This window comes from Podarcis vaucheri, assembly GCF_965113315.1.
Source record: "Podarcis vaucheri genome assembly, chromosome: 6".
NCBI lineage: Eukaryota > Metazoa > Chordata > Lepidosauria > Squamata > Lacertidae > Podarcis > Podarcis vaucheri.
Window position 1 is genome coordinate 49372573 of NC_138764.1, and position 23601 is coordinate 49396173.

Consider the following 23601-nt stretch of genomic DNA (forward strand, 5'->3'; position numbering starts at 1 on the left):
TAATATTTTCATGTATTTATTTTCAACATATTTTCATAACCATGGGAGCTAAGCCAAGCTTCCACATGACATAGTTTTGACTTGTCATGATCAAAGAACTGGTAGTCATAAGTTCAACTTGTTTCCCTTTATTGTACCATTTTGTGATTCCATGAGGTGTGTGTAAAAGAAGAGAGGAGAGGCCTTTTGCTCCATTCATTCCTCGCCTGCCAGTCTAGGTAGGTCAGTCATGCCAGGCCTGAGGTTCTCTGGTCGCTCTGCCTCCAGATGAGAGTGATTTCTGTGGATCCAAGGGACATATTTATGAGGGGAAATGAGAGATTATCAAGCCTTCCCAGCTCTTCCCTGAACCCCAGAGACTTTACTTTTCTCTGTCAGATCCAACTTGTACAGCCCTGTGAGGGTGGGAAATACCCCTTTGAGTCCAGCAGAAATTCACCCAAGTCCCCAACAGCCAATTTTATTAAGTTTATTTAGAATAAAAAGGCAAGGTAAAAGCAGAATGGTACATCAAAAAGAAAACGTTTCAAGTCGATTTCTCTTATTGCAGCTACTTATAAACATGCTCCTGCCCTCCTCAGATAGATGGTCGGCTGAGGGACCTATTTGGCAACAGTCATCTTTTAAAGAGTTTCTGGCCCAGGTGGGTCTTGATTGACAGGTGGCTATGTCCCGCCAATCACAAGGCAGTCACTCACATAGGCAGACAACACCCAGGGGCTAAAACAGTCAAGGTGGCAATAAGTTGGAGATGGAGGCTTTTAAGGTGCCTTTCCTGGACTGTGAGCATGACTTCTCTGCTATGATAGAGAACAAGCAATACCAGGGAATCTTAAGGTGATGGGAAGGAGCCATAGCTCCGTGGCAGAGCATATCAGCTGTACATACGACAGTTCCTAGGTTCCATCCTCAGCATCTCTAAGTAGGTCTGGGAAAGATTCCCTGCCTCAGACGCTGGTGAATTACTGGCAGTCACCATGAATGAGGCTTTATGGGGCTAAATGAGGCCACAGTATGAAATAAACCACTTTTAAAAAATACGTCCAGAACAAGGGTTTAATAACCATGTGCATTTGTTGCTTTATTTTTGGCAATGATGTCACAGCAGGTCAGATGTCCAGCGGCACGATGGGATGAAAATCCAATGAGTAATCCAATTTTGCTTTCTCTAGTTTCATGGAGTTTGAGAAGGACTTTTTTTCTGGCAGCAGATCCGTCTGCTTCCTTTGTGCACTATTCCCTCTTTGAAAGGGGAAGCTCTACAAGCATTTTAATGCATGTTCTTCTGATAAAGGCGTACATTGATTGACTGATTTACTGTGGCTGGAAGGAAGGGTATGGCCTACCAGTAGAATAAAAAAAAAGGATTATTCACCAGCTGTGAGTAGCTCATAATCAGGCCAATCGTATTGATTTTCTTCCCGTCTGCTCTGCATCCATAGCATATGCAAGTCAGATAGTGGTACCAAAGATTCCATCACAGAAATATAAAAATCAGTACACGTACTGAATGTCAAAGACAAAATGCACATAACTTCCCTCTGCTCTATTCAAAGCTTGCTCCAGTTTGACACTAGTACAAACTGTAATCCACCTAATCATCTCGCTGTGTAAATATACTGTGTCTTCCTGACCCAAAACTGTACCTGTAAACCTACCAAGTTATGTTGCCACCTATCTTTTCTCCGTATAGCCCTGCATAATACTGCGATCCACAAAACAGTGGTGGTGGCCCAACAGGGGCCTCTCAGTAAGTATCTGGTTTTGCCTGGCACTGCAGAAACCCAAAAAGATATTGAGCATATGGCAACCGCAATATGTTGCTTGAGAGCTGTGTTCAGCTTGGTCGTTGTGGAGTCGGTCAGGCCCACCTGGATTCTGTTGCCTTGCATGGCATCATGCATCTTGTTTTATCTAGAAAACAAAGAGGATTAAAAATAAAATTATTTACATATATAAAAATTTATTTATTTGGTTTTTCAGATTAAAATTTTACAGTCACATATCAAACATACAACATAAAAACAATATTTCAAGGAATCTCCTCGACTTCCCTCCTCCCCTTTGTGGGTCTTATTGTTAATCATTTCCTCCTGCATCTTTTATGATAATCCAAATCTTTTACATCTCCATTGTGTCCAAAACTCACCATTAAGCTACAAGTGATATCCCAAACCTACTAACGATTTTAACTGTTTACAATGCTTTTTAAGGTTATAATTTCCCCCCCATTCCTTATTAAAATTTTGGTCTTCCTGATTTCTGATTCTTCCGGTCATTTTAGCCATTTCGGCATAATCCATCAACTTGATCTGCCATTCTTCTCTAGTAGGTAAAGTCCATACCAGATTAAAAATAAATTAGTAGCTCACAAAGTAAACCTTGGACAGCCTTACTTCTTTAGAAGATTTACTACTAATGTAGAAAAGGAATATGTTCACTGGCTTGTATTTATTTCTTCTTTTATAGAAAAGAAACAACACGTCTGTGATTGTCAGCATCCTGTATATTGACTTTTCAGATGGAAATCAGGAAGACATTCACCAGTATGAAGTGCAGTGCGAACCCAAAAGGAAAGAGGCCTCTGTGAATCTTATCTCTGGCTCTGAGCCCTACAGACTGAACCAGTATGCAGAGAACCTGGTGGAGTCCCAACAGCAGGATATGGAGGCAGCAGAAGTCTACGAGAGCAAAGGCCAGGACACCAGTGACATTGTCTTCATCAGCATCTGTATTCTTGCTGGGGTTCTCATGATCATTGCTATTGTCGGGTTAGTCTTGCTATAGGGATCCAGCCTTTCGAACACCTATCCTCTTGGCATTCCTTCCGTGTCAGTTACTCAATGAGACTCACATGAGAGGCAGCTTGTTCTGGAGCTGGGTTAAAATGCTCACTTATAGTGGCAACTCACCACATCAGGCTAGCTAGCCTTGTCCCATGCCAGTTTAGATCTGAACAGGACTCCTGAGGTTTTGCTCAAAATCACATGCTTAGAGTGTATCTGAGTCAGCACACCTTCTTAATACTCGTTTTCATTTAATGTAAATTTGCCCCTCATTTCCCCAGTACTAATCTTTGTTGGTGGCAAGAGGAAATTATAGGTATAAAAGGAGAATTCCTGGATGCCAAGATCGAAGTTTGGGGCAAGTGTTTTTTGGTGAGAGAATCTCAGCAGAGATTTATAATCACAAAACATGCAGCAAAGTGGGGGGGGGGAAGGCTGTTAAATATTTAAAATAACCCTTGTGAGTTCCAAAATAGTCCCTTTTCTCTCAGCATAGAAAAAGAGCACACGTTTGGTACATTAAAAATGGGTTTACTTACAAACACTTCAATTGGTTTACTTACAAACATGTCAGGTTCATGTGCTTTTCCATACATCTTTCGGAAAACATAGGCAGTAAAACTTGACTTAATTACAGTGATGAAAGTTCTTAAATTATTGGTACAGGAACACAAGAATGGCTTGTTAGAGCCATGCAGTCTGCGCTTGGAGCAACCAGCTCAGACCTCACACGTTGAGGTTCTCAGGCAGGTTGGGAGAGAACAATAGGTTTGATTACCTTCCTCCCGAGGTGAGGGGGTGTGACCTAGCTAAGCCTGGCATGTCGGGTTGCTCTGTGGTTTTAACACCTTTGTGCATTAATTAGACTTAAGCATGTCGATTATATGAGGCTGAGAAATTTTGTATGTATATGTGATCACCTCTCTTAGAATAATTGTGGGTTTCTGGGGACTTCAAAAAAATAGTACTGCTTATGTGTGATTACTTATACGCACTCCTGTCATCATGCAAATCAATAACTTTGAAGCAGTATGCAGAAGAGATGGGTGTGAAGAGGTATACTTTAACACTGAAAAAGGCAATCTCAATATTAGGAATAGGATATGAAAATCAAACAGCAAGTAATGTGTATGCCTTCACATAAACTGCCCTATGGCGTGTCCCTGTTTAAAATTCTATGTTCAGTTCTCTCACCCCATCTCTAAAAGGGTATGGTAGCGGTGGAAAAGATACAAAATGGAGAAACTAAAATGATTAGGAGAGATGGAGCACCTTCCCTTATGGAGAAAAGCTTAAGAAGATGAAGAATCTTAATGTTGCTTTAAAGAGTGGTGTGACACTTGAACTGCTCTTTAACCCTCCTGCTTGTGTGAAGAAACTAGTGATTAAAGAACATTAACAAGTAACTAATCCACATTAAGAGATCTTGAGTGTGTACTCTTGTCTCCTTTGAGAAGATATCACACTGCTTATGGAATAGTGGAAAAATCACAGCAGCCTGTAAGAGACATTGCAGCAGAAGTATTATAGTTCCTTAGCATCTTGATAACCTATAAGCCAGATGCTTTTGTACCCATTAGGAGCAGAGGGTTGGTGTGTTCATATGCCAAGGGTAGGGTGAGGAACCCACAGTTTGTTCACACTACATATTGCCCTTTAGACTTAAGAAGTCAGCCTCTGGCATGTTAAAAACTTTTAGAGTCCTGAATTAATTCAGAGCTAGTATTCCATCTCTCTTCTTAAAGAAAAAAAGATACACATCAGTTCTTCCCTTTCTTAATAAAAAAAAATCTAGCTTTGTTTTTTTGAAAAATGTTTTTTTCTAACAATCTAGCTGGTCTTCCATTTAAAACCATAAAGCAAATTTAAATATTCCTGGGACAAATCCAAAAGCTAGTTTTTAAAGTAACAAGTTTATGAGTACAAATCACCTGGGGCAGAACTACACTTGTGGTTTATAACGTTAAGGAATGATTTTCATAATGTAGATGGACACATTACATTTTGCTTGCAATGTTCATAATGTGTTATTAAAATTTGACACCAGAGGACGCTGCAGAGCAACCAGGAACTAGCAGTAGGGAAACTGCATTTTGACGGATAAAAACAAGGTAAGGAACATTTTTTATTTACCAGCATGCCCCGTGACGTTTTAGAATTATCTATCTAATACCGTTCCAATAACGGTTAAAAGGTCAGTGTGGATCCAGCCCTGGAATCCTATACCCTGATGAAAGAAATAAGTGATGATCAAGTGTGTAGATCCCCTTATGGGATTTTAGCATACGTACATGTAAAACAGGAGCAGACAGAAGTTAAGCCTTCTTAATATTTTTGTCCTGGTAGTGATTTTGCCTTGCATGGGCAATGTTAACAAACATAATTTTTGTTTTAAGCTTCAAAAGGTCTGATAGTTCATGAGTTCACAATTCTCTGATTACATGTGATACTCAGATATTTAAATAACCACTTCTTAGCACATGATATTTCATGATAAATTCATGAAGTTCTACTTAAATGATTTCCACAGAGTGCCTATTTGAGCAAGTCGGTTTCACTTTTAAATGACCAAGAGAGACAGCTATGGCAAGCCTTCAAGCGCTTTATTTCTGAAATGTTGCACATACAGTGCTTTGCCACCTTCAGTCTCTTGATGCTGCTCATAGCTTCTTAAACCTAGCAAGGGAAACCAATAACCATTGTACTAACAGTGGGGGACTGGCTATGGCATAATTACAAGTGATAGGTTCCCCCATTCTGCTCCTTGAAAATTCTGTACTACAGAAAATCTCAGGGACAGGACAGAATAAGTTGAATGCTGTCTGAATTTGTATGAGAGTGCATGAATTGTAGAGAAGAGATAGCTGTTTCTGGATCAAAAGCATGGGACACCTAAATATAATTCATTGTCCTTTAATCTGGCTGCACCAAGAAAGCCACATCAGACACAACAATATTCCTCTACTTGCCTATACCAAAACTCTTAACTTCCGTTTACTCCTTTTAAGTCACGAAGAATATTAGGTTTCATGAATACAGTAGCTGACTTCTTGATTCCCTATTCTTAGTTGTAAAGCCACTTCAGGGTCCTTTCCCAAAATTCTCAAAAGTTTATTTCCAAAAGTTACATATATGTGATCCTACTATGATGTAAAAACATCTCAAAATAAACCTTGTGTCCAAACATGGTCCTGATTCTCCAGGATGGAGGATATTTATTTGGGTAGCAATATTCCCCCCCCCCCAAGAATGAACTATCCTTGAATGCAGAATCTTCACTAAAGAAGATGAGCCTTCTCCACAATAGTTTCAGAATAATGTCCTTGTGTTTTCAGTGGCAGCATTATTAGCAGATTCTGAAGGACTCCTCTAACACAACGAGAGCAAACACACAAGTCCCCCACCTGACAAAAGTGAAAAGAAACCGAGACTTGCAGGAGCTTAGACAATGAATCAGAGAGACACAGGTATGACAAGCTGCTTTTCGGATTCCTGATGTACATGTGACTCATGAGTACACAAGACAGTTTTCATAGTGGGAGCAAGTGCCAGTACACTGCTGAGAACAAAACTGGCAACAGCAAAAGAGTTTCACAGGAGGGATGGGAATGGAGATAGGCAAATGCATTAAATCCACTGTTTCACTGCCTAATTTGCCCTGTTGTTGTGTTTTCCAAATCATGCTCATGCTAAAGTCCTGGTCCATTTTCCTGTCACCTTGGAACTCCTTGAGAATGTTCTTCGCTTTGTCCTCCAATTAGCTTGTTGAGCCACCAGTTTTTCTGTTTTCTTATCCAATTCTCCCAAACCTTCTAATGGACACAGATCAGAGCTGTGACAGCAAATTTACTGAGCAGGACTGCAAAATAATATGAGAAAGTGCTCAACAAAACATTGTTTCTCTTCTACAAGGCAAAGTCAAGTGGGATGACCATGCATCCTACTTTACAGAGGATTGTCCTCTGAAGCACTGTCCAGTCCAAATACATTTTAAAGTTAAAAAACAACAAGAAGTGAAAGTAGAAGTCTTGAAGTTATCTATCATCACAATACATGGGCAGCAGGTGCATGTCACCTGGTCACAGTCTTTGTCACTATAGTGAAATGTATTGCATTTCCACTGGAATTATGGTAATTATTTTTAATTTTGCAATTGTACATATAATTTAGCATATTCACATTTTATGTAAACGTGTTTCCTCTTTTTTTAGTGCAGAAGTGGCCATCTACATACACTGTTTTCTGGTCTGCAGATGGGCACTTTCCAATTGTATTCAATGGAACCTTCTTTGATTTCCTTGGAATAATGTCAGGAGTTTCTCCATGAGAGCAGTAATGATGGACAAGTTTCCCTGAAAAACACTTCGTACACCACTTCCAATTTTCTCTGAAAATGTAACAGTGTGTTCCAGGCTGTACTTTTAGTTATCACAATACAACAATAATGTCCAATATGCCTAGCTATATCAACTGACTGGGGTCCAGAAGGTGACCCAGAATTGGCTATAATGGACTGAGGTTTTGCAGGACTGCCATGACAGAGCAGTTAACACGGAAATGGCTTCCTGAATACAGAAAGCCTCAAAACTAGGACTGCTCCTGTGAGAAGGTAGCATTTTTTGTACACATTACCTGGCCAGAGAACTGCCTGGCAAAATTCAGATAAGTGCAAATTTCAAATGATGGCTGTGTTTCAGTTCATGGATGGTTTCAGAAAGTGCAAATCAGGGAGGCTCTCCCTTAAATGTGAACTGCATCAAACTTCTTCCCCATCCCTGACCAGAAAAAAGATCCAGATTCACAATGCAAACTAATTTAAACAAGCCAGTTGGCCCTCGCGAAACCTGTGAAGTAGCACGGACTTTGTGCAGGTTGATATATTGATATCTGAAGCTGTAGAGATAAAAGGAACAGTTGGGTTATTTTTGAAAAAGAAGCAACCTGCACTTCTCCTCTCATAAAAAGAAACTTTGTTATCAGGGTCTTGATTTGAGTCAATGTTTGTTGAACTGACACGTTGGTAAATGAAATATTTATGAGCGAAATATTTGCCATCTATGTTAAGCTCCATTAAAGAAACATTTTATGTGTGCGTGCCCACGCTTTGGAAAAGAAGGCCAAGCCTCTCCCCATCGCCACAAATCCTTTATGTTGGTTAATTGCTATGTATATAACTGTCAGCTTGGGACTAGTATCAAGGGCTGACAACTGAGGCAACTTAAAAGATATAATTAACCTTCTTCTGCTGGGGCCAACTACACAGCGACATCAGAATATGTCTGTCAGTACTTGCTGGTTGTATAATTGCACCGACGCGTGCATAGTGTCCACGTTCACACGTGCTGTTTCATTTGACAAAAAGTGCATTAGTCAGGATCATGCAATCCTGTCCCACACTTCATCTGGTTGTGTAAGTAGATGCAACATGTTGAAAATCAAATGTGCACAGCAGCTAATCACCCAGTACTGTGGAGATTGTAGTGATGAGTGTCCTAATCACACTTCCTTCATGCATTCTGCTCACCTTCAACAGACTCCTCCTTTGGTTGTTAGTTACAGCCTACTGAAGAATTGTGGGACAATGGGGGGGGAGAGTCAGCCCCCACCCTCATCTAATATAGCATACATGTCAACAATTTGGCATCTGGCATTGCAAACAAGAGCAACTGTACTCTAAAAAGCACAGGAACTGACTAATTGATTGCCAGTTAAATAAACGGACAAGGACTAGCTGAACGTACTAGCTGAAATGCCATTAACTCTGAAAAGCTTCAGCAGCACTTTGGCAGTCTACATTGGACAGACTTATTCCACAATAAGTGGGGCAAGAGAGGATCCCCACTAATTACATTTGGGGTGGGCAGGAATGAGAAGACACAATAGAATACCACAGGAGTTCAACAGACAGGCAACTATGGGCACTTCCAGACAGAGACTTCGTGGCACCAACAGATGATTCAGATCCAGTTTTTCTGTATGCAACCAGAGGTGGAAATTGGGTTGTGTACACTGCCCTATATCCCAGGTTCCTGTCCTCTTAAGTGCCTAATTTCAGATGCACTTACACTAGTACTGTTTTCGACCCAAAACCTCATGCCAGGAACACCAACCTGAACACCCCCTTATCATCTGCAGAAACTGTTTTCCATTACACCAGCAGCAGGCTGGCTACAGAGTGCCTCTGACCCTGTGCAGAGTATTTCAAATGTGTAACTATTAAGGTTATGGTACAAGAACTAAAATTGCCAGTTATCTGAACCGCCACGCATCCAGGGAGGTACCAATATCAACTCCCTGACATGGCCATTGTCAGTTTAATTTAGCAAGACCTCTTCTCATCAGAACATGATGATGAGCAGCATTTTCCCACCGTGCGGCTCCTCCAGCGTCAACAGAGCAATTTACCCTGCATGAGGACCTGCTACTGTCCATCTCTGACCTTCTAGCCAGGTGCTCTAACCGCAGACAGCATGATTAATGTAATTTTAAACACGAGTTACATTTCAGGACAGGCGGAGGCTGTGCAACGCTGCTCCCCTTTCCTACTCAATGTTTGCATCCTGTCATGTTTCCTTCTTGTAAGTGCTTGTCGGGCTTGCTCTGGCCTATGTTCTCATCTGTGTCTGCGATTACTAGCTATTAACGATCTATCCAGCTCATCCACTCAGTGCCTCCTGAGTAAAGAGTAGTGTCTTTGCACTTCCTCCGTGATTGGTCGTTTGCTGGTTCCTGCACTGAAGTGTTCGAGCCTCTCATTTCCACCAGGAAGTTTTGGGATCCATTTTCTCCCTGTCTTTAAACATTCCACAGGCATTCCTGCCCAGGTCCCCTTTTTAACACACACACACACACACACACACACACACACACCCCTTCTCTCTTAATGAATGTAGGCCTCATATTCTTAACCCCAAAGGAACTCCTCTTCCAAAATGCCACCGTAATATTGTCAGGATAATCGACAGTAATTCACCTCGCCACCCTTACTTAGGAGGCTAATAGCTGAAGTTTCCTTCCGCATTTATAAGGAGCCTCCCACCTAGAAGACCTTAAAAGAGCCTTGTAGCGATGAATATGTATGTACAAGCTAGTCACAAGTCAGAGTGTCCACACACACTAGAAAACCACTGCTGGAATGGCACCATATATTGAGGCTTTGTGGCATTCAAAACATGTTAGCATGAGGCAGGGTGATGGCAACCGGATGGCTGGATTCTTAAAAACAGATTCAGCTGCTTTTGTGTTGTCTGATTACTATTTTGCTTCCTGTTTATTGAACCCACGCCCTGCAAAACTATCCACATGAGCCGATTTTGTAGCATGCCTTTCTTCCTTAGTAGTCGCTGGTAGACTAAGGCAGGGTATTGCTGGACTCCAACTTCCATCAGCCCTAGCCAGCATGACCAATGATCAGGGCTGATGGGAGTTGTAGGCCAACAACATCTTGTCAGTGTAGACAATACTGAACTTATTGGGCCAATGGTCTGAGTCAGGATAAGGTAGGTTCCTATGATCCAAGAAACTCATATGAAAACAACTGATTCAGAGCAATAATAGCAACAATAAACTCTACAACAGAGTGTTGTATTTAAGTAATAAGATTTACTAGACCGGTTGAGGTTGTTGGCAGTCTAGGAAAATGATACCTAGAACAGAATATATGTGTGATGGTTTCAAATTCTTTTAGCTGTGTACTCCCTTTGCTTTCTGTGTCTTCAAGAAAATTAAAGAGTGAGGAATGCAAGTACAGTGGTACCTCAGGTTAAGTACTTAATTCATTCCGGAGGTCCATTCTTAACCTGAAACTGTTCTTAACCTGAAGCACCACTTTAGCTAATGGGGCCTCCTGCTGCTGCTGCGCTGCCAGAGCCCGATTTCTGTTCTCATCCTGAAGCAAAGTTCCTAACCTGAAGCACTATTTCTGGGTTAGTGGAGTCTGTAACCTGAAGCGTATGTAACCTGAGGTACCACTGTATATGAACAAGACTTTCAATTAGGCTGCACAGAACTACAGTAATGAGATCAGTGGGGGAAGCTGGGGCCTGTGTTCAAATCTTAACTCAAACAAGAAGCTCATTGGAAGGCTATGGTAAGCTGCATTCCCTACTTACAAAAGAGGACAACTTAACAACAACTCTCACATGATGAAGGCAGTGAGGATCATAACACTCTTTCCACACACTAAGGTTTTGGTCCTTCGCGTATTTACTTCTGACTAAATGAGCTTCGCCTCAGGCTATACAAGTGCTATATGATAAATGAGAGTGTCAAAATATTCCTTCCCAGTGTTTGGGGGTGGTTTGGGGGGGGAAATCTCTCTTTGGAGCCCAGATTTTATATGGGTTGTATGGGGGGGGGGAATGCTTGCTTTTTTATGGCAAGGCCTCTAAGCTGCCCATAGCATCATGGCTGCTGTCACCGTATCAACATGCTGATGGATCCAGTGCCTGCTTAATGTTTGCTTGTCATGCGGTGTTAAAGGCACAGAAAAGTACTGCCGAAAAGGGGGGCAATCCTGGCAGCATATTTTTAAAAGGGTTATTTATTAAACAATAGAAGGGCGTGCATATGGCTACTTGGTGGCGAAGGAAATGCTTTCTGCAGGTGCTTGGAGGTACCCTTTTATCTATTATTGCATTACACATTCCAAGGGAGACGCCATAACTCAGCAGTGCAGTACGTGTTTTGCATGCAAAAACCCCAGATTCTATCCCTAGCAATTCTGATTAAAGAATCTCAGACAGCAGAGCTGGGAAAGACCTCTGCTTGGATACCCATTGCTAGCCAGGGTAGACAATTCCGATCTAAAGTCTAGACGGAGATTTGGAGTAACTGAGGCTGGGAATACATTACACAATAAACAGAGGCTTCCCAAATCCTGTGTTTTCTGGGTAATATGGGGTTATTTGCAGGGGAAGAATCAGCAGGAAAAAGCGGGATGGCTTAATCCTAACCCCACCCCACTTCGCTAGCAGTTTGGACTTTGAGAAGCTGGGGATAAAATGCCCAGGAGGAGGAAGGGCTGTAGGAGGAAAGAGGTAGGTGGAGAAATTGTTTAGGCAGTCTATTCCTCCTGTTTAATCCTCCCATGTTCTCACATTTGTGTTATCCAACAAACTGAGACTGGTCACATTTAAAGTGAATTTAAGACACATGACTTTCCCCCAAGCATCCTGGGTAGTGTAATACTGGCGCCCCCGTGACAGAAGCTCAGGAAAGCTTTGCATACTCTTCCTTGCACAACGGCCTGGCGAAGTTGCATCTTAACAACCCAGTAACAGCTGCCACCACTTCCCTATGATCTCACAGCTGTTCCCCGCTCCATAAGAAGAAATCTGGGGTGCACAAGGAAATATAAGAGCCCCAAGATCCTAGGACAACACGTTCTCCATTTCCCAGCCGGGTCCCTCACAGTTTATCTAGGGCATAAATCCAGCCCCTCAGCTTTCTATCTCTCCTATTGCAACTTGCTGGTCTTTTAACAATGCAATCCTATACTCCAAGCAATCTAGACTTTGGGGAGATTCCTAGAATCCTTGAGCTTGGCAAACATACAATCCAGCAGTCAAATTATACAAAGCCTTATCAAGGATAGAAGGGAAGAAGGCAAATGGACAAAAAAGCATAGAAGCAAAAGGAGCTCTGTGGTTCAAACATGACTGATCCGAAGCTGTACAATTCAGTGCTCTGGTCTCCTCAAAACGTGACTGATCCGCAGCTGTACAATTCAGTGCTCTGGTCTCCTCAAAACAGCAAGGATAGCCAGTTGCAGGTTTCCCCGAAGGTCAGTTATGGACTCCAGTGGAAGGGAGGGGACAAAGACTGCACAGGACCACTCACTTTTTAAGGGCTCTTGATCCAACCTTGGTTTGTGTGACTCCTGGCTCCTTTGGACCAATCATAGCCTAAGTGATGTTTTGCAGGTGGAGACCCTGCATTGCAGGTGGTTTGGTCCTTATAGGATAAAGATTTACAGCTCAATGCAGCCATAGTCTTTTTCAGTGTACATACTGTGTGGGTGAATGTAAGCACCACTGGGTAGGTCATTGCTAGCATGAGGTTTGTGAGAGAGAAGTGTGGATGCAAGGAACTCTCTCTAGTGGTTATTCTATTATAGACTTCCATTTGGAGTGCCTTTCACTTCTCGATGTCCAGGCATGTTTGGGAGCCCTGATAGCTGTGAGTCACACACAGACTTCTATTCCTGGAATGTTTTATGAGTTACAGGTTCCCTCACTAACCTAGCCATAAAAACAAGGTCCCCGCTCACTTATAACCAGAGGTGTAGATCTTCCAGCCTTACTGATGTTTATTTGGCCCATAAGGCTTAGTCATATTCTACCAATTGTCTGCTTTATAGCCTTTTTTTTAAAAAAAAAACCAAGAACTCTAGCCCTCATGATGTCAAGAATATCTATGAAGTCTGTGTTAATTTTTCTTTGCTTCTTTCAGGGCTGTACTAATAACCTAAGTCATTAAGATGAAAATGTGACACCTAGGACATTTATATGCAATAGGAAGGAAAGGAAAAGGTCTGCAGAAAATATAAAGAGCAGCTTCGGAAGGCTTGAAATATCATTACAGGCTTTATTTGTACAGGTGCAAGGGAGGGCTATGGCTTAGTGGCAGGACATCTGCTCTGCATGCAGAGGTTAAGTCCCTGGCATCTCCACATAGTACCCTGTCTGGAACCCTGGTGTCAGCATTGGGCCAGCAATAAATCACACAGAGAAAGTGAAGTTAGCTTTATTAGAAGCAAGGTCAGCTCTGGAGTGCCAGGTCAAATGAGCACAGCAACTCTTCTCTGTAGGTCTTACCCCTATGAGGCAGTTGTGGAGACTGAAGGTCCCTGCTTTCCCACAACTGCCTAAGTGTCGTCCTCTCCTGGATCTTTCCCAAGCAATCTGAGACTATGCCGGCATGCTGCTTCATGACTCTCCTGGTCCTGGGAAACCAGCAGGGAGGGGAGCTTGTTGCAGTAGGAGCAGGAGACCCCTGCGCTTCTTCACCAGCCTGTCTCCGCTCTGCCTCTTGGCCTCCCTCCTCTCCTGCTTCTGGACTGCTCTCTGCCGCAGACTCTCCCCGCTCACTAAACCCTGCTCCCTCTTCAGCTTCCAACACTTCTCCTCCCAGTCTTCTCCTTCTCGCCCTCTGACCATTCATTGTGTCCCACCACCAATCCCCAGTCTTTGAGCCTTCTTCCCTTGGGGATTGTCTAGCTGGTGCCTCCCACCACTCCTCTGCTAGTCACTGCAAGTCACTGCAAACAATACTGAACTAGATAGACCAATGTTCTTCTGACTCAGTATAAAGCAGCTTCCTCTGTTCCTATGTGTGAATACTAAATCCTTCCAAAGACACACACATGTTGGTATGAGCATATGTGTACATACTTCCTTCAAGCAGGAGGGAGATTGCCTGCTTTGCAGCTGTCGGCTGTCACTGTCTCTTTAAATTCAAGAGAAGCTTGATGTGCAAACATTAGCAGGTAGTAATGTTTATCTCCATGTTATGTAAACTTCACCTGCTGATTGCTGTTCCACCAACCTGCTGCTGAATGCACAAGAGAGAGGCCAGGTTAGGCAGGGGGTGGGGGCTTGCAGCAGGTTTAGATGTCAGAAGTAAAGCCCATTTAGAGGAAGTGCAGAAAAAGATGGCCATTGCCTTTTAAAATTGAAGGGGGAGTACTCAGTGTACACAGAAGCCCAAACTCCTTTGCAGCATCACCTTAACAATACGATCAGCTGTGTTCCCCCAAGATCTCATCTTCCATTAGAAGTGTGACTTTGACTGGATATAGCCTGCGGGCTTTAGGGCACCTATCCCAACATAACTGGCTTCTTAGCCAAAACAGCTCTTACTAATCAAGGAGAGATTAAGCCAAATTTAGATCATTTTGATCCTTTCCCCCCCAAAGTTCAAAGGCAGATTATGTTATGGATTACTGGCAGCAATTCTAACAGAAAACTAGTGATGTACATTTAATTTCACTTTGAACTGTGGATAGGCACACTTTGCATGCAGAGTTTTTTTATATTATTTATCAGGCTCTTCCTTATACACTGTAGCCCCAGGTAGTCTAAAATAGCCTGCCTGGATTAAATGAGGGGAGATGAACGGAATGGTATTTTGATGACAACAACAATGTCATAGGGACGCTGCGGAAAAGTTGCAGGCAGGATTGGCTTCACAATAAGCAGGTGTGTGGAGGTGCCCATAATAAACCAAAGAACATGGCGGCATGTTGGTGGGGAAAAGCGTGGCAACCCCCATCAGACAACGAATGTTCACTGATTCAGAGGTCACCAACGTGGTGCCTGTGGGCACAGGTGCACTCACAAAGGCCTCCTCTGGTGCCCCCAAGGTCCACTCTCCCCACTGATCTCCCACTTTAAATCAATTATTTTAATGTCATCACGCTACTTAACAGAATTTGAGATGACTGACAATTCTAGGCTGCATCAAGAAAAGTATGGTGTTCAGATCAAGGGAAGCAATAGTACCACTCTATTCTGCCTTGGGCACGCCACACCTGGAGTACTGTGTCCAGTGCTGTGCGCCACAGTTTCAGAAGGATGTTGACAAGCTGGAACGTGTGCACTGGAGGGCTACCAAAATGTTTAAGGGTCTGGGAACCAAGCCTTGTGACAGAGCTGGGTATGTTTAGCCTGGAAGAGTGGAGGCTGAGAGGAGATATGGTAGCCATCTTCCATATCTAAAGAGCTGTCACAGTGAAGATGGAGCAAACTTAATTTCTGCTGCCCTAAAGGAAAGGACTCAAACCAATGGATTCAAATTAGAAGAAAGGAGATTCCCACTAAAAGTTAGGAAGAACCTTCTGGTGGTAAGAGCTGTTTGACAGTGGAATGGACCACCTCAGAAGGTGGTGGACTCTGCTTCACTGGAGGCTTTTCAACAGAGGTCAGATGGCCATCGGCCAGGGATTCTTTAGCTGTGGTTCCTGCAGTGCAGAGGGTTGGACTAGATGACCCAAGGGGGTCCCTTTCAACTCCATAATTCAGTGGTTCTATGATAGTGGGTTGCATTCTATGCTCATCCTACTCAGGTAGACCCATTGAAATTAATGGACATGACAACCAAACGCCCATTGATTTCAGTAGGGCTGCTCTCAGAAAAACCAGCCTCCATGCTGCAAGTATTGTATATTACGGTATTGCATTTGGGCAAAGCAGCCTTGATACAGTGATGCACAAGATATATGCTTATTTCCTTGCTGTTCACAAATCCAAAGCTGGCAGATTTTAGGTCATTTCCACAAGGGTCATTATGAAACACTGCTTAGCTTCCCGGCTGGCAGGGTGGCACTTTAGCGCGCTGGTGTAATGTGTGCTACAGATTCATTCTCCGTTCAGTTGAGGTTCATACTAGAAGATGGACTGACATTTGCATTTCATGCTTGATGTGCTCTTCCGGTCACTTGTGAAAGGATGCCCTCGCAAACGGCGGCAGCTTCACCAGCAATGAAGTGTGCAGTCTGTGTTCCTGTGTGGCCTTGCCTTGGTGCCCTCCCTGGCAGCAACTGTCACTTTTCCTGGTCTCCCACACCATGCAGGGGCGCTGCCAGGTAGGACTGCTCACTTGTGAAGAGGACAGGGATGAGGTGGGGCACTGGGCACCCACCATTTCCCCCTTACCTGCTCACTCATGGGCCTAACCTGTGGTGGTAGGAATGGGCGAATCTCTCCATTTTGGATTCTCTCCCCCCCCCCCCATTTTAGTTCTCCATATTTCTGCATCAATTTGCAAACTCCTCAAGGAGATTCATCGGCACTTTGATGCCAATCCCTCCTAATATACTCATTTTTTGCTAAGAAATTTTCCAAATGGCGATGCATTTTTGTATGTTATTTTCAGTGACTCCATGCAAAGGTGGTGGCTGTCATTGCCAGGAGCTGAGCAAGTGCCATTGCAGCACCAATGCCAGGTAAGCCCATGAACCACGGAATGAGGCAGCGGCTCCCCCCATCAGACTCGAAACTCAAACTATTACCCAGGTTTGGAGCTTTAACAGTTGTATTCAGGAATTCAGTACAACAGCCCAACATGGGTCTACTGATTACACAGGTACACAGCTCTACAATACGTGCTAGGCATAAGCTAAGACTTTGTTCCAACAACTGGCACACACCCTGTGCTCCCCTTTTGAAGTGCAAAGTCTGTTCCTGCAGCCACATCCATGGAGGCAGAGGGGGAGTCAACTTGCTGTCAGATTTGTCCCTAAGTGCCTCCCTCCTCAATGATAGGGGAGGCACCAGTGCTCCCTGATATTGCACTTGATGTATATCATAGCATGGAGACAGACAACCCACATTTATCCTGGGTTCAGGCCTCCACCTTCCAGGTCACTGGGCTCTCCCTGGGGTCATGCGCCTCTCAGGATCCTAGATCCCCATGCCCCAACCCATGGGTGTAGCCAAGGGGGGGCAGGGAGGGACAGCTGCTCCCCCAAATCAATAAAAATACATAGCTAGCTGAGGTTCTGCCCCCCCAACAAAAGGCCTGCCCCCCTCCTAACAAAAGGCCCATGCCCCAACCCCCTAGGACAGGCTTCCTCAACCTCGACCCTCCAGATGTTTTTTTGGCCTACAACTCCCATGATCCCTAGCTAGCAGGACCAGTGGTCAGGGATGATGGGAATTGTAGTCTCAAAACATCTGGAGGGCCGAGGCTGAGGAAGCCTGCACTAGGACCTTCCCCTAGGTCAAACACTCTAACTCCCTGCTCTCCTCTTGCTCGTCATCTGACCACCTTCTCCATGACATCTCCACGGGGTTCGTGGAGGCTAGGGCACCTGTGACAGAGTATATACCCCATTATGCCAGGTGTTTGTGCTTGGCCAGGAGACAGTCTGGCTTCACAGTAGCTCATGAATCCCCCTGTGGCATCTGTAGATGGAGAGTCTTGGCCATCTTCAACAACACTACATGATCTGTGCATGCCCCGTGGTTTGCTGTTCTTTTCGCTTCACACCCTCAAGAGTTGGCAGCCCCGTTTTATAAGCTGTGGCATATGGAATCACTCTGCAAGCTTCAGGCGCAAGCAAACAGGCTTCCACGCAGCCCAGGGTCCAGCTTTGTCTTCTCTTCTCCATGACACAGAAGAGACACCACCGCCAGTCACTCTGTGAGCGTAGCATGCAGAGACATCTAGTGGCCGTCTAATTTATTGCAAGGAGGAAAAGCGATAAAGCCAGTCAAAGGGTACGCCGGACAAGTGTATTTAATTTCCACCCCCCTTTTATAATAAAATAAAATAATGAGTGCAAGAAATCAAGTGGGGAAATAGTGCCTTTTGATGCTATAAGCCCTACCTATAGATACAGATCACATTAGTGCAAAGTGTGTTTCATTCACTACTTGCTACGTGCCTGAGCTTCAGAATGAGGTGGAATGATGGGGAGTTTCATTTTCTCAAGGACGGAGTTAAATATTGTAGCTTTAATGCTGAGTATTTCACTGCAGCTACAGTTTTCTCTTGCATGGAAGCACTGAGATCCTCTTTGCAAAAAATGTGAAAACACGAGAGATTTCCAACATTTGTAAGGATTCAAATAGACACAATGTGCTCAGTCAAAGAGGTTGTAAGTGTTAATTTTCATCTCAAAGTAACTGCCATATAAAGAAAAACAGGATTTCCAGAGTACCATTTCACTGGCAACATCACAGGCAAGGTGTGGGATCACAGTCTGCTTTTTGGGGAATATCTCTGTGTACTGCAATGCCAGCTCCAAGTTTTGAGGGGCACTTGGGCTAGAAGACCTGAGTGGTCCCATCCCTGTCCTCCCAGTATGAGGTTCCCAGTCTGTCCTCCCATTTCCTTCTTACCAGTGGCCACTCCCCTGCCCTCTACCTCTGAGCCTACAACCACTCAGAAGAAAAATACAAAAGGAGGAGTTTCCATCTCCTCATCCTGATCATTGTTTGCATGTCTGGAGAAGGAAGAGGAAGAAGAAGAAGAAGAGTTTGGATTTGATATCCCGCTTCATCACTACCTGAAGGAGTCTCAAAGCGGCTAACATTCTCCTTTCCCCTTCCTCCCCCACAACAAACACTCTGTGAGGTGAGTGAGGCTGAGAGACTTCAGAGAAGTGTGACTGGCCCAAGGTCACCCAGCAGCTGCATGTGGAGGAGCGGAGACGCGAATCCGGTTCCCCAGATTACAAGACTACCGCTCTTAACCACTACACCACACTGGCTCTGGGAGCAGCAGAAGGGGCAGGAAGCTTTGAGAGTCAGCTCTAGAGCCCCAGGAGGGTTGTGGACTTTGGCAAGAGCCCAACCATGCCAACGCCTGCTGCCAGCTCTGCCTGAAAGGCATAGAAATGTGGGTGGTTGTGAACATCAGAGGAGCTGGCCTTGCCTTGCAGGACTGTTTATGTGTCTCTCACTCAGCTATGATCAGCAGGGCTCCTGCTTTTTCCAGTGTCTGCAGCTTAACGGCAAAAGAGGGTAAATGGTAAAGATTCATTAAACAATGGGAACAGGAAATTCCCCATCTTGGCAGCCTGACTATAGCCTGCCCCAAAGAGGGGCTCTGCTCCTCTCCCCACCAAAGAAAGCCAAGGGAGGCTTTCCGTATTGTTGCTGCTTCTTTAATTGGCCTGCTTTTTTTGAAATTGTTGTTGCCACCATGAATTATCTGTCAGATTGTTCCTCCTGTCAGAAAGCTGTTGGGGAAAATGGGAAAACATGCCTAATGACATCCTGCTTTGGGAAACAGGATTCTTAACACAAGATGTTGCTCAAACATCTGCCTGCCTCATGGCTCACCCTCCTCCCGTCAATGCCTGTCAAGCACATACAAAGCCAAACAGAACACGTTTCTCTGCAAGCCCTTCCTTACCTGGGGGTCTCTTCGATTGAACTTTCTCCTCCCGCCACGTCTCTGACTCCTGCGGTCTGGAACAGAAGGTGATCCTGCAACAAAGAGAAGCTGGAGATGGGAAGGTCTTAAGGAATGGGCACAAATCCCAAGCTCCTGGCGCTTGTGCCATAGGCTGCTCCACATCATGCTTTAGGACAGGTGATTGCGTGAATGGCCCATGGGATGACAGGTTTAGGTTAACTTCAGCTGGCTGCCAGTTTGATTCCAGGATCAATTCAAGGTGCTGGCATTAGTCTTTAAAGCCCTAAACTCAGTGGAGGCAGGTCCATTAAGGGCCTCACCAACCCCAGTCTCTCTGTCATCCCTTCCTGCTTTCCTTCCTTGCCAGTCCAGCCTGCCAGCTTCCTTCTCCTTAGTCTCAGTATTGCCCTTGTAGAACTCAGCAGGGAGATGGACAAGGACAAAACCAGTCTGTTCTGCCTGTCCTTGGCACTTATGCTGCCTATTGTCTGGGCTCCCACCAGTCTCAATGGGCTCCAGCCACCACCGCCTAAACTGTTTGGGGACAGGCTATCTCATGAACCTCCCACCACCTCTCATATGAGCCTGCTTGAGAACTATGTTCAACTGAGGCTCTTCTGGCAAGAGTTATGTTGCTGAGGACAAGAGAAAGGATCGTTTCTATCATAGTTCCCAGATTATGGAATATTATCTGCACACACAAAATTGCCTGCTTTTCAGTGGGAATTGAAAACTATTATTTCAAAATACATTTTAAAAATGTCCCTCTGACTGTTGTTCTCCTCTGGTTCTTTTAGTTTATTGCTTAGTTATACTGTTTTGCTATAGTGCTTCATTTTAATATACTGTAACAAGGGTTGCCAACCTTTTTGGACTAGCAGGCACATTTTGAGAAAGTCTTGTGGGTGCCAGTCATAAAATGGCTGTCTTGGAGGGCAGGGTATAACATAACATGGCTGCCATGAGGTTGTGGCATAACACAAAACTAGAGAGAGTGCAGTCATTGCTGCTCCCTCCCCTCCCCTGGACAACCTCATGCTTACCATGGGAAGTCAGCTGGTCCTAATTGTGGTGATAGCACAATATTGATACATGCCTACAATGATGCTATTGTTGTCCTACAACAACAGGGAGCATTGCCCAGTCTCCAGAAAATATGCAAGGTGGCCACACCATTCTCACTCTCATGCACACTCACCACAGACACACGTGAATCTCACTCGCTCACTCATATACCTATTTCACATATACAGTGGTACCTCGGTTTAAGAACAGTCCTGTTTAAGAACAATTTGGTTTATGAACTCCGCAAAACCGGAAATAGTGTCCCAGTTTGCCAACTTTACCTCAGTCTGAGAACGGAATCCGAATGGTGGAAGGGCACCAGCAGCAGGAGGCCTCATTAGGGAAAGCACGCCTTGGTTTAAGAACGGTTTCGGTTTAAGAACGGACTTCCGGAATGGATTAAGTTTGTAACTACTGGTGTGTACCTCTCCTCCTCTCACACAAATCACACATACACATAGACCACACATTCATTCATTCTCTCCCACCATACCTCTCTTCATCTCTCGCAGACCACACACACCCCTGGAGACCCAAGTTTTGGAAAGCTTGGTCTACACTGGCTGGTAGCAGCTCTCCAGGGATCCAGGTGTTCCCTGCCCTACCTGGAGGCAGCAGAGATTGAACCAGGTGTCTTCTGTATGCTAGAGTATGGGCTCCACCTCTTAGCCACAGCTCCTCAACCAGGAACATTTCACGCCCTTGCTCCAAGCAGCATCTCATTTCCCATGTGCAAATTATTGCAGGCCAAGTCCTGGAAAAATGGATCATCCCCGCCACCTCGAGGGGAGCATGTGTGGCTTGGGCAAGCATCATGGTGCTGAAACATTATCCCTTGAAATAGTATTTTGTGGAACTTTTCTGCAGATCCTGTTCACAGCATTAGAGTCCTCTGCTCTGAGCATAAAGCCCTAGCTCTTTGCTGTTCTTTGTTGAAAATCACAATCTGAATTGTGATTGGTTCTCCTTCCGGCTCTGCATACCAGCATTATATATGGTCCTGGATCTTACATTCTGAAATTGCTTGTCCTTTTGACCTTGCCTGAAGTCTGGACTCAAGATTTATGTATTGTTTTACCTTGTTTTCTGTTGTATGCCCTGCGAGACTGGACAATTGCTACAGACAGTCCATAGCAACCAACATCACACATCCAAACAGAAGAGGTCACAGTTGTTTTCACTAAATGGTTCTGTCCAGTCAGGCCCACGTGTAGTGGCCTGATTCACCACAAACCATGGCTTAGTGTGAATGAGATCATGGCAGCTTTCGTTCTCCCTGGTTGTTTTGCTCCCGAGCTAAACCATGGTGTGTTGTCCAAGATCATGGCTTAGTTCTCCCAGGCAAATCACAAGCTGCAGCCAAGCTTTGTCTGGGAGAGCTAAACCGTGAGCCAAACCATGGTTTAGCGCAGTGCAGCATGGGAGGTAGCAGATGCCCAGCAAAGCGGATGCCCGATCCCCAATTCAGGAGCCTGCATGCTTGCTCCTTCACATTAAACCATGGTTTGTCTTAGTGTTACATGCAAACAAGGACAATGGCTTATGCTAAGCTATTGGCATCCGGCATGCAGCTATTTCCCTGCTAAGGACCCCCTTAGAAAATCAGAGAGACCAATGAAATGGTTAAATGGACAAATCCTTGCAGTGATTCCAGAATCCAGTTTAAAAGGGAAGGTTTAGAAATGTAAGGTCAGCAAAGCAAAAACAGACCATTATGTCTTCAGCTGATTTTTGCATGATTAGGATTTTAAAGACTGGTGGGCTGTGTCTCGTTTCAATTCCAGGTATATCTGCCCATCCACTTCTGCTTGTGAGCTTGTTTCACAGCCTGCCTTGTCGAGTGGAGTTGGGGGTTGGGGAGGGAAGGCGAGGAGAGGAGAGGAAGGAGCGGCTGCATGCTGTTGATGGGCTAGAACTCAGCGAGGAGTTTATTGTCTGCTAAGGACGTAGACTCCTTCCTCCTGGGATGCACAAAGAAGCTGGTCTCAAGGCAGAAGTAACCATCATCAGTCCCCAAGGAGCGGCGCGCTGCCGCTGCTGCTTTCTCTGCCTCTCTGGTTCTATGGGAACGCCGCCTGTGCCCCCCTCCTTTGCTCTGGCATTGAATCAAGTCAGTGACACCACCAGCCTCGGAAACGTCTGAGCTGCTTCCCTCTGAGGCGGCAGGGGGGGAGGGGTGGCACCAGATCACATTGCTGTGGGCTGAACAACAACAAAAAACGAGGACAAAACAGGCGGGGGGGGAGGAGGGATGTGTGAGCGGGGAAGGAAGGAAGCCAGAGCCCATGCCAGGACATTTAACTGCCACTGCCTTCAAAACAAGACCATTATATTCATGGGCCCCCAGAGCAGCCAGGTAACGTGCTGTGAGGAGGAGGAGAAATAATAATAGGATTTTTGAAAAGGAAAGGAAAGCTTAACCACAGGTGCTTTGGCCTGTCTTAAGAGCTGTGGCACCTGCAGAAACATCTTCATCTAAATCAGCCTTCTTCAGCTGGGTGCTCCTTCCAGAAATCTTGGACCACAACTCTCTCATCGTCCCAGACCATGCTGGCTAGGGCTGATGGGAGCGGGAGTCCAACATCTGGAGGCCACCAGGTTGAATAAGGTAGATTTTAAAGGCTTTGCCTATGCCACATACCTGCAGCAGAGGCCTTGTGGCAAGCCCTTTTCCTTCTCCTGTCCCTGTGGACCATGAAATCTCAGCTAGATCCTGACAGGTCCATCTCCTGTGCCTAGTGGCTGCTTCCCACTGCTGGAATTTCTGAGTCAGTCTCCGTGTTGAAAGCAATTATAGGATCAGCAAAATGTTCTGGACTTCCAGTGAACTCTTTCATGCACATTTAGCAGTGAATCAGGGCCGGTCCAAGCATTAGGGCGGTGT

The 23601-nt window shown here is 44.7% G+C and overlaps 1 protein-coding gene and 1 long non-coding RNA gene across 4 annotated transcripts in view; one reads left to right on the top strand and one right to left on the bottom strand.

Moving 5' to 3' along the window:
* Positions 1 to 5952, top strand: part of CDCP2 (CUB domain containing protein 2) — a 34876-nt gene extending 28924 nt beyond the window's left edge. For all 3 annotated transcript variants that reach the window (XM_082225670.1, XM_082225669.1, XM_082225671.1), the window contains exon 6: positions 2470 to 5952. In XM_082225670.1, the coding sequence (XP_082081796.1) occupies positions 2470 to 2787 (318 nt within the window). In that variant the 3' untranslated portion in view covers positions 2788 to 5952. The remainder of the gene's footprint in view (positions 1 to 2469) is intronic.
* Positions 1031 to 22925, bottom strand: LOC309533991. The gene is made up of 4 exons (XR_014220580.1): positions 22428 to 22925; positions 19650 to 19723; positions 1872 to 1914; positions 1031 to 1342 (listed from the first exon to the last, which is right to left on the bottom strand). It is a non-coding gene; the product is annotated as an uncharacterized lncRNA (long non-coding RNA).
* Positions 22926 to 23601: the final 676 nt, after the last annotated feature.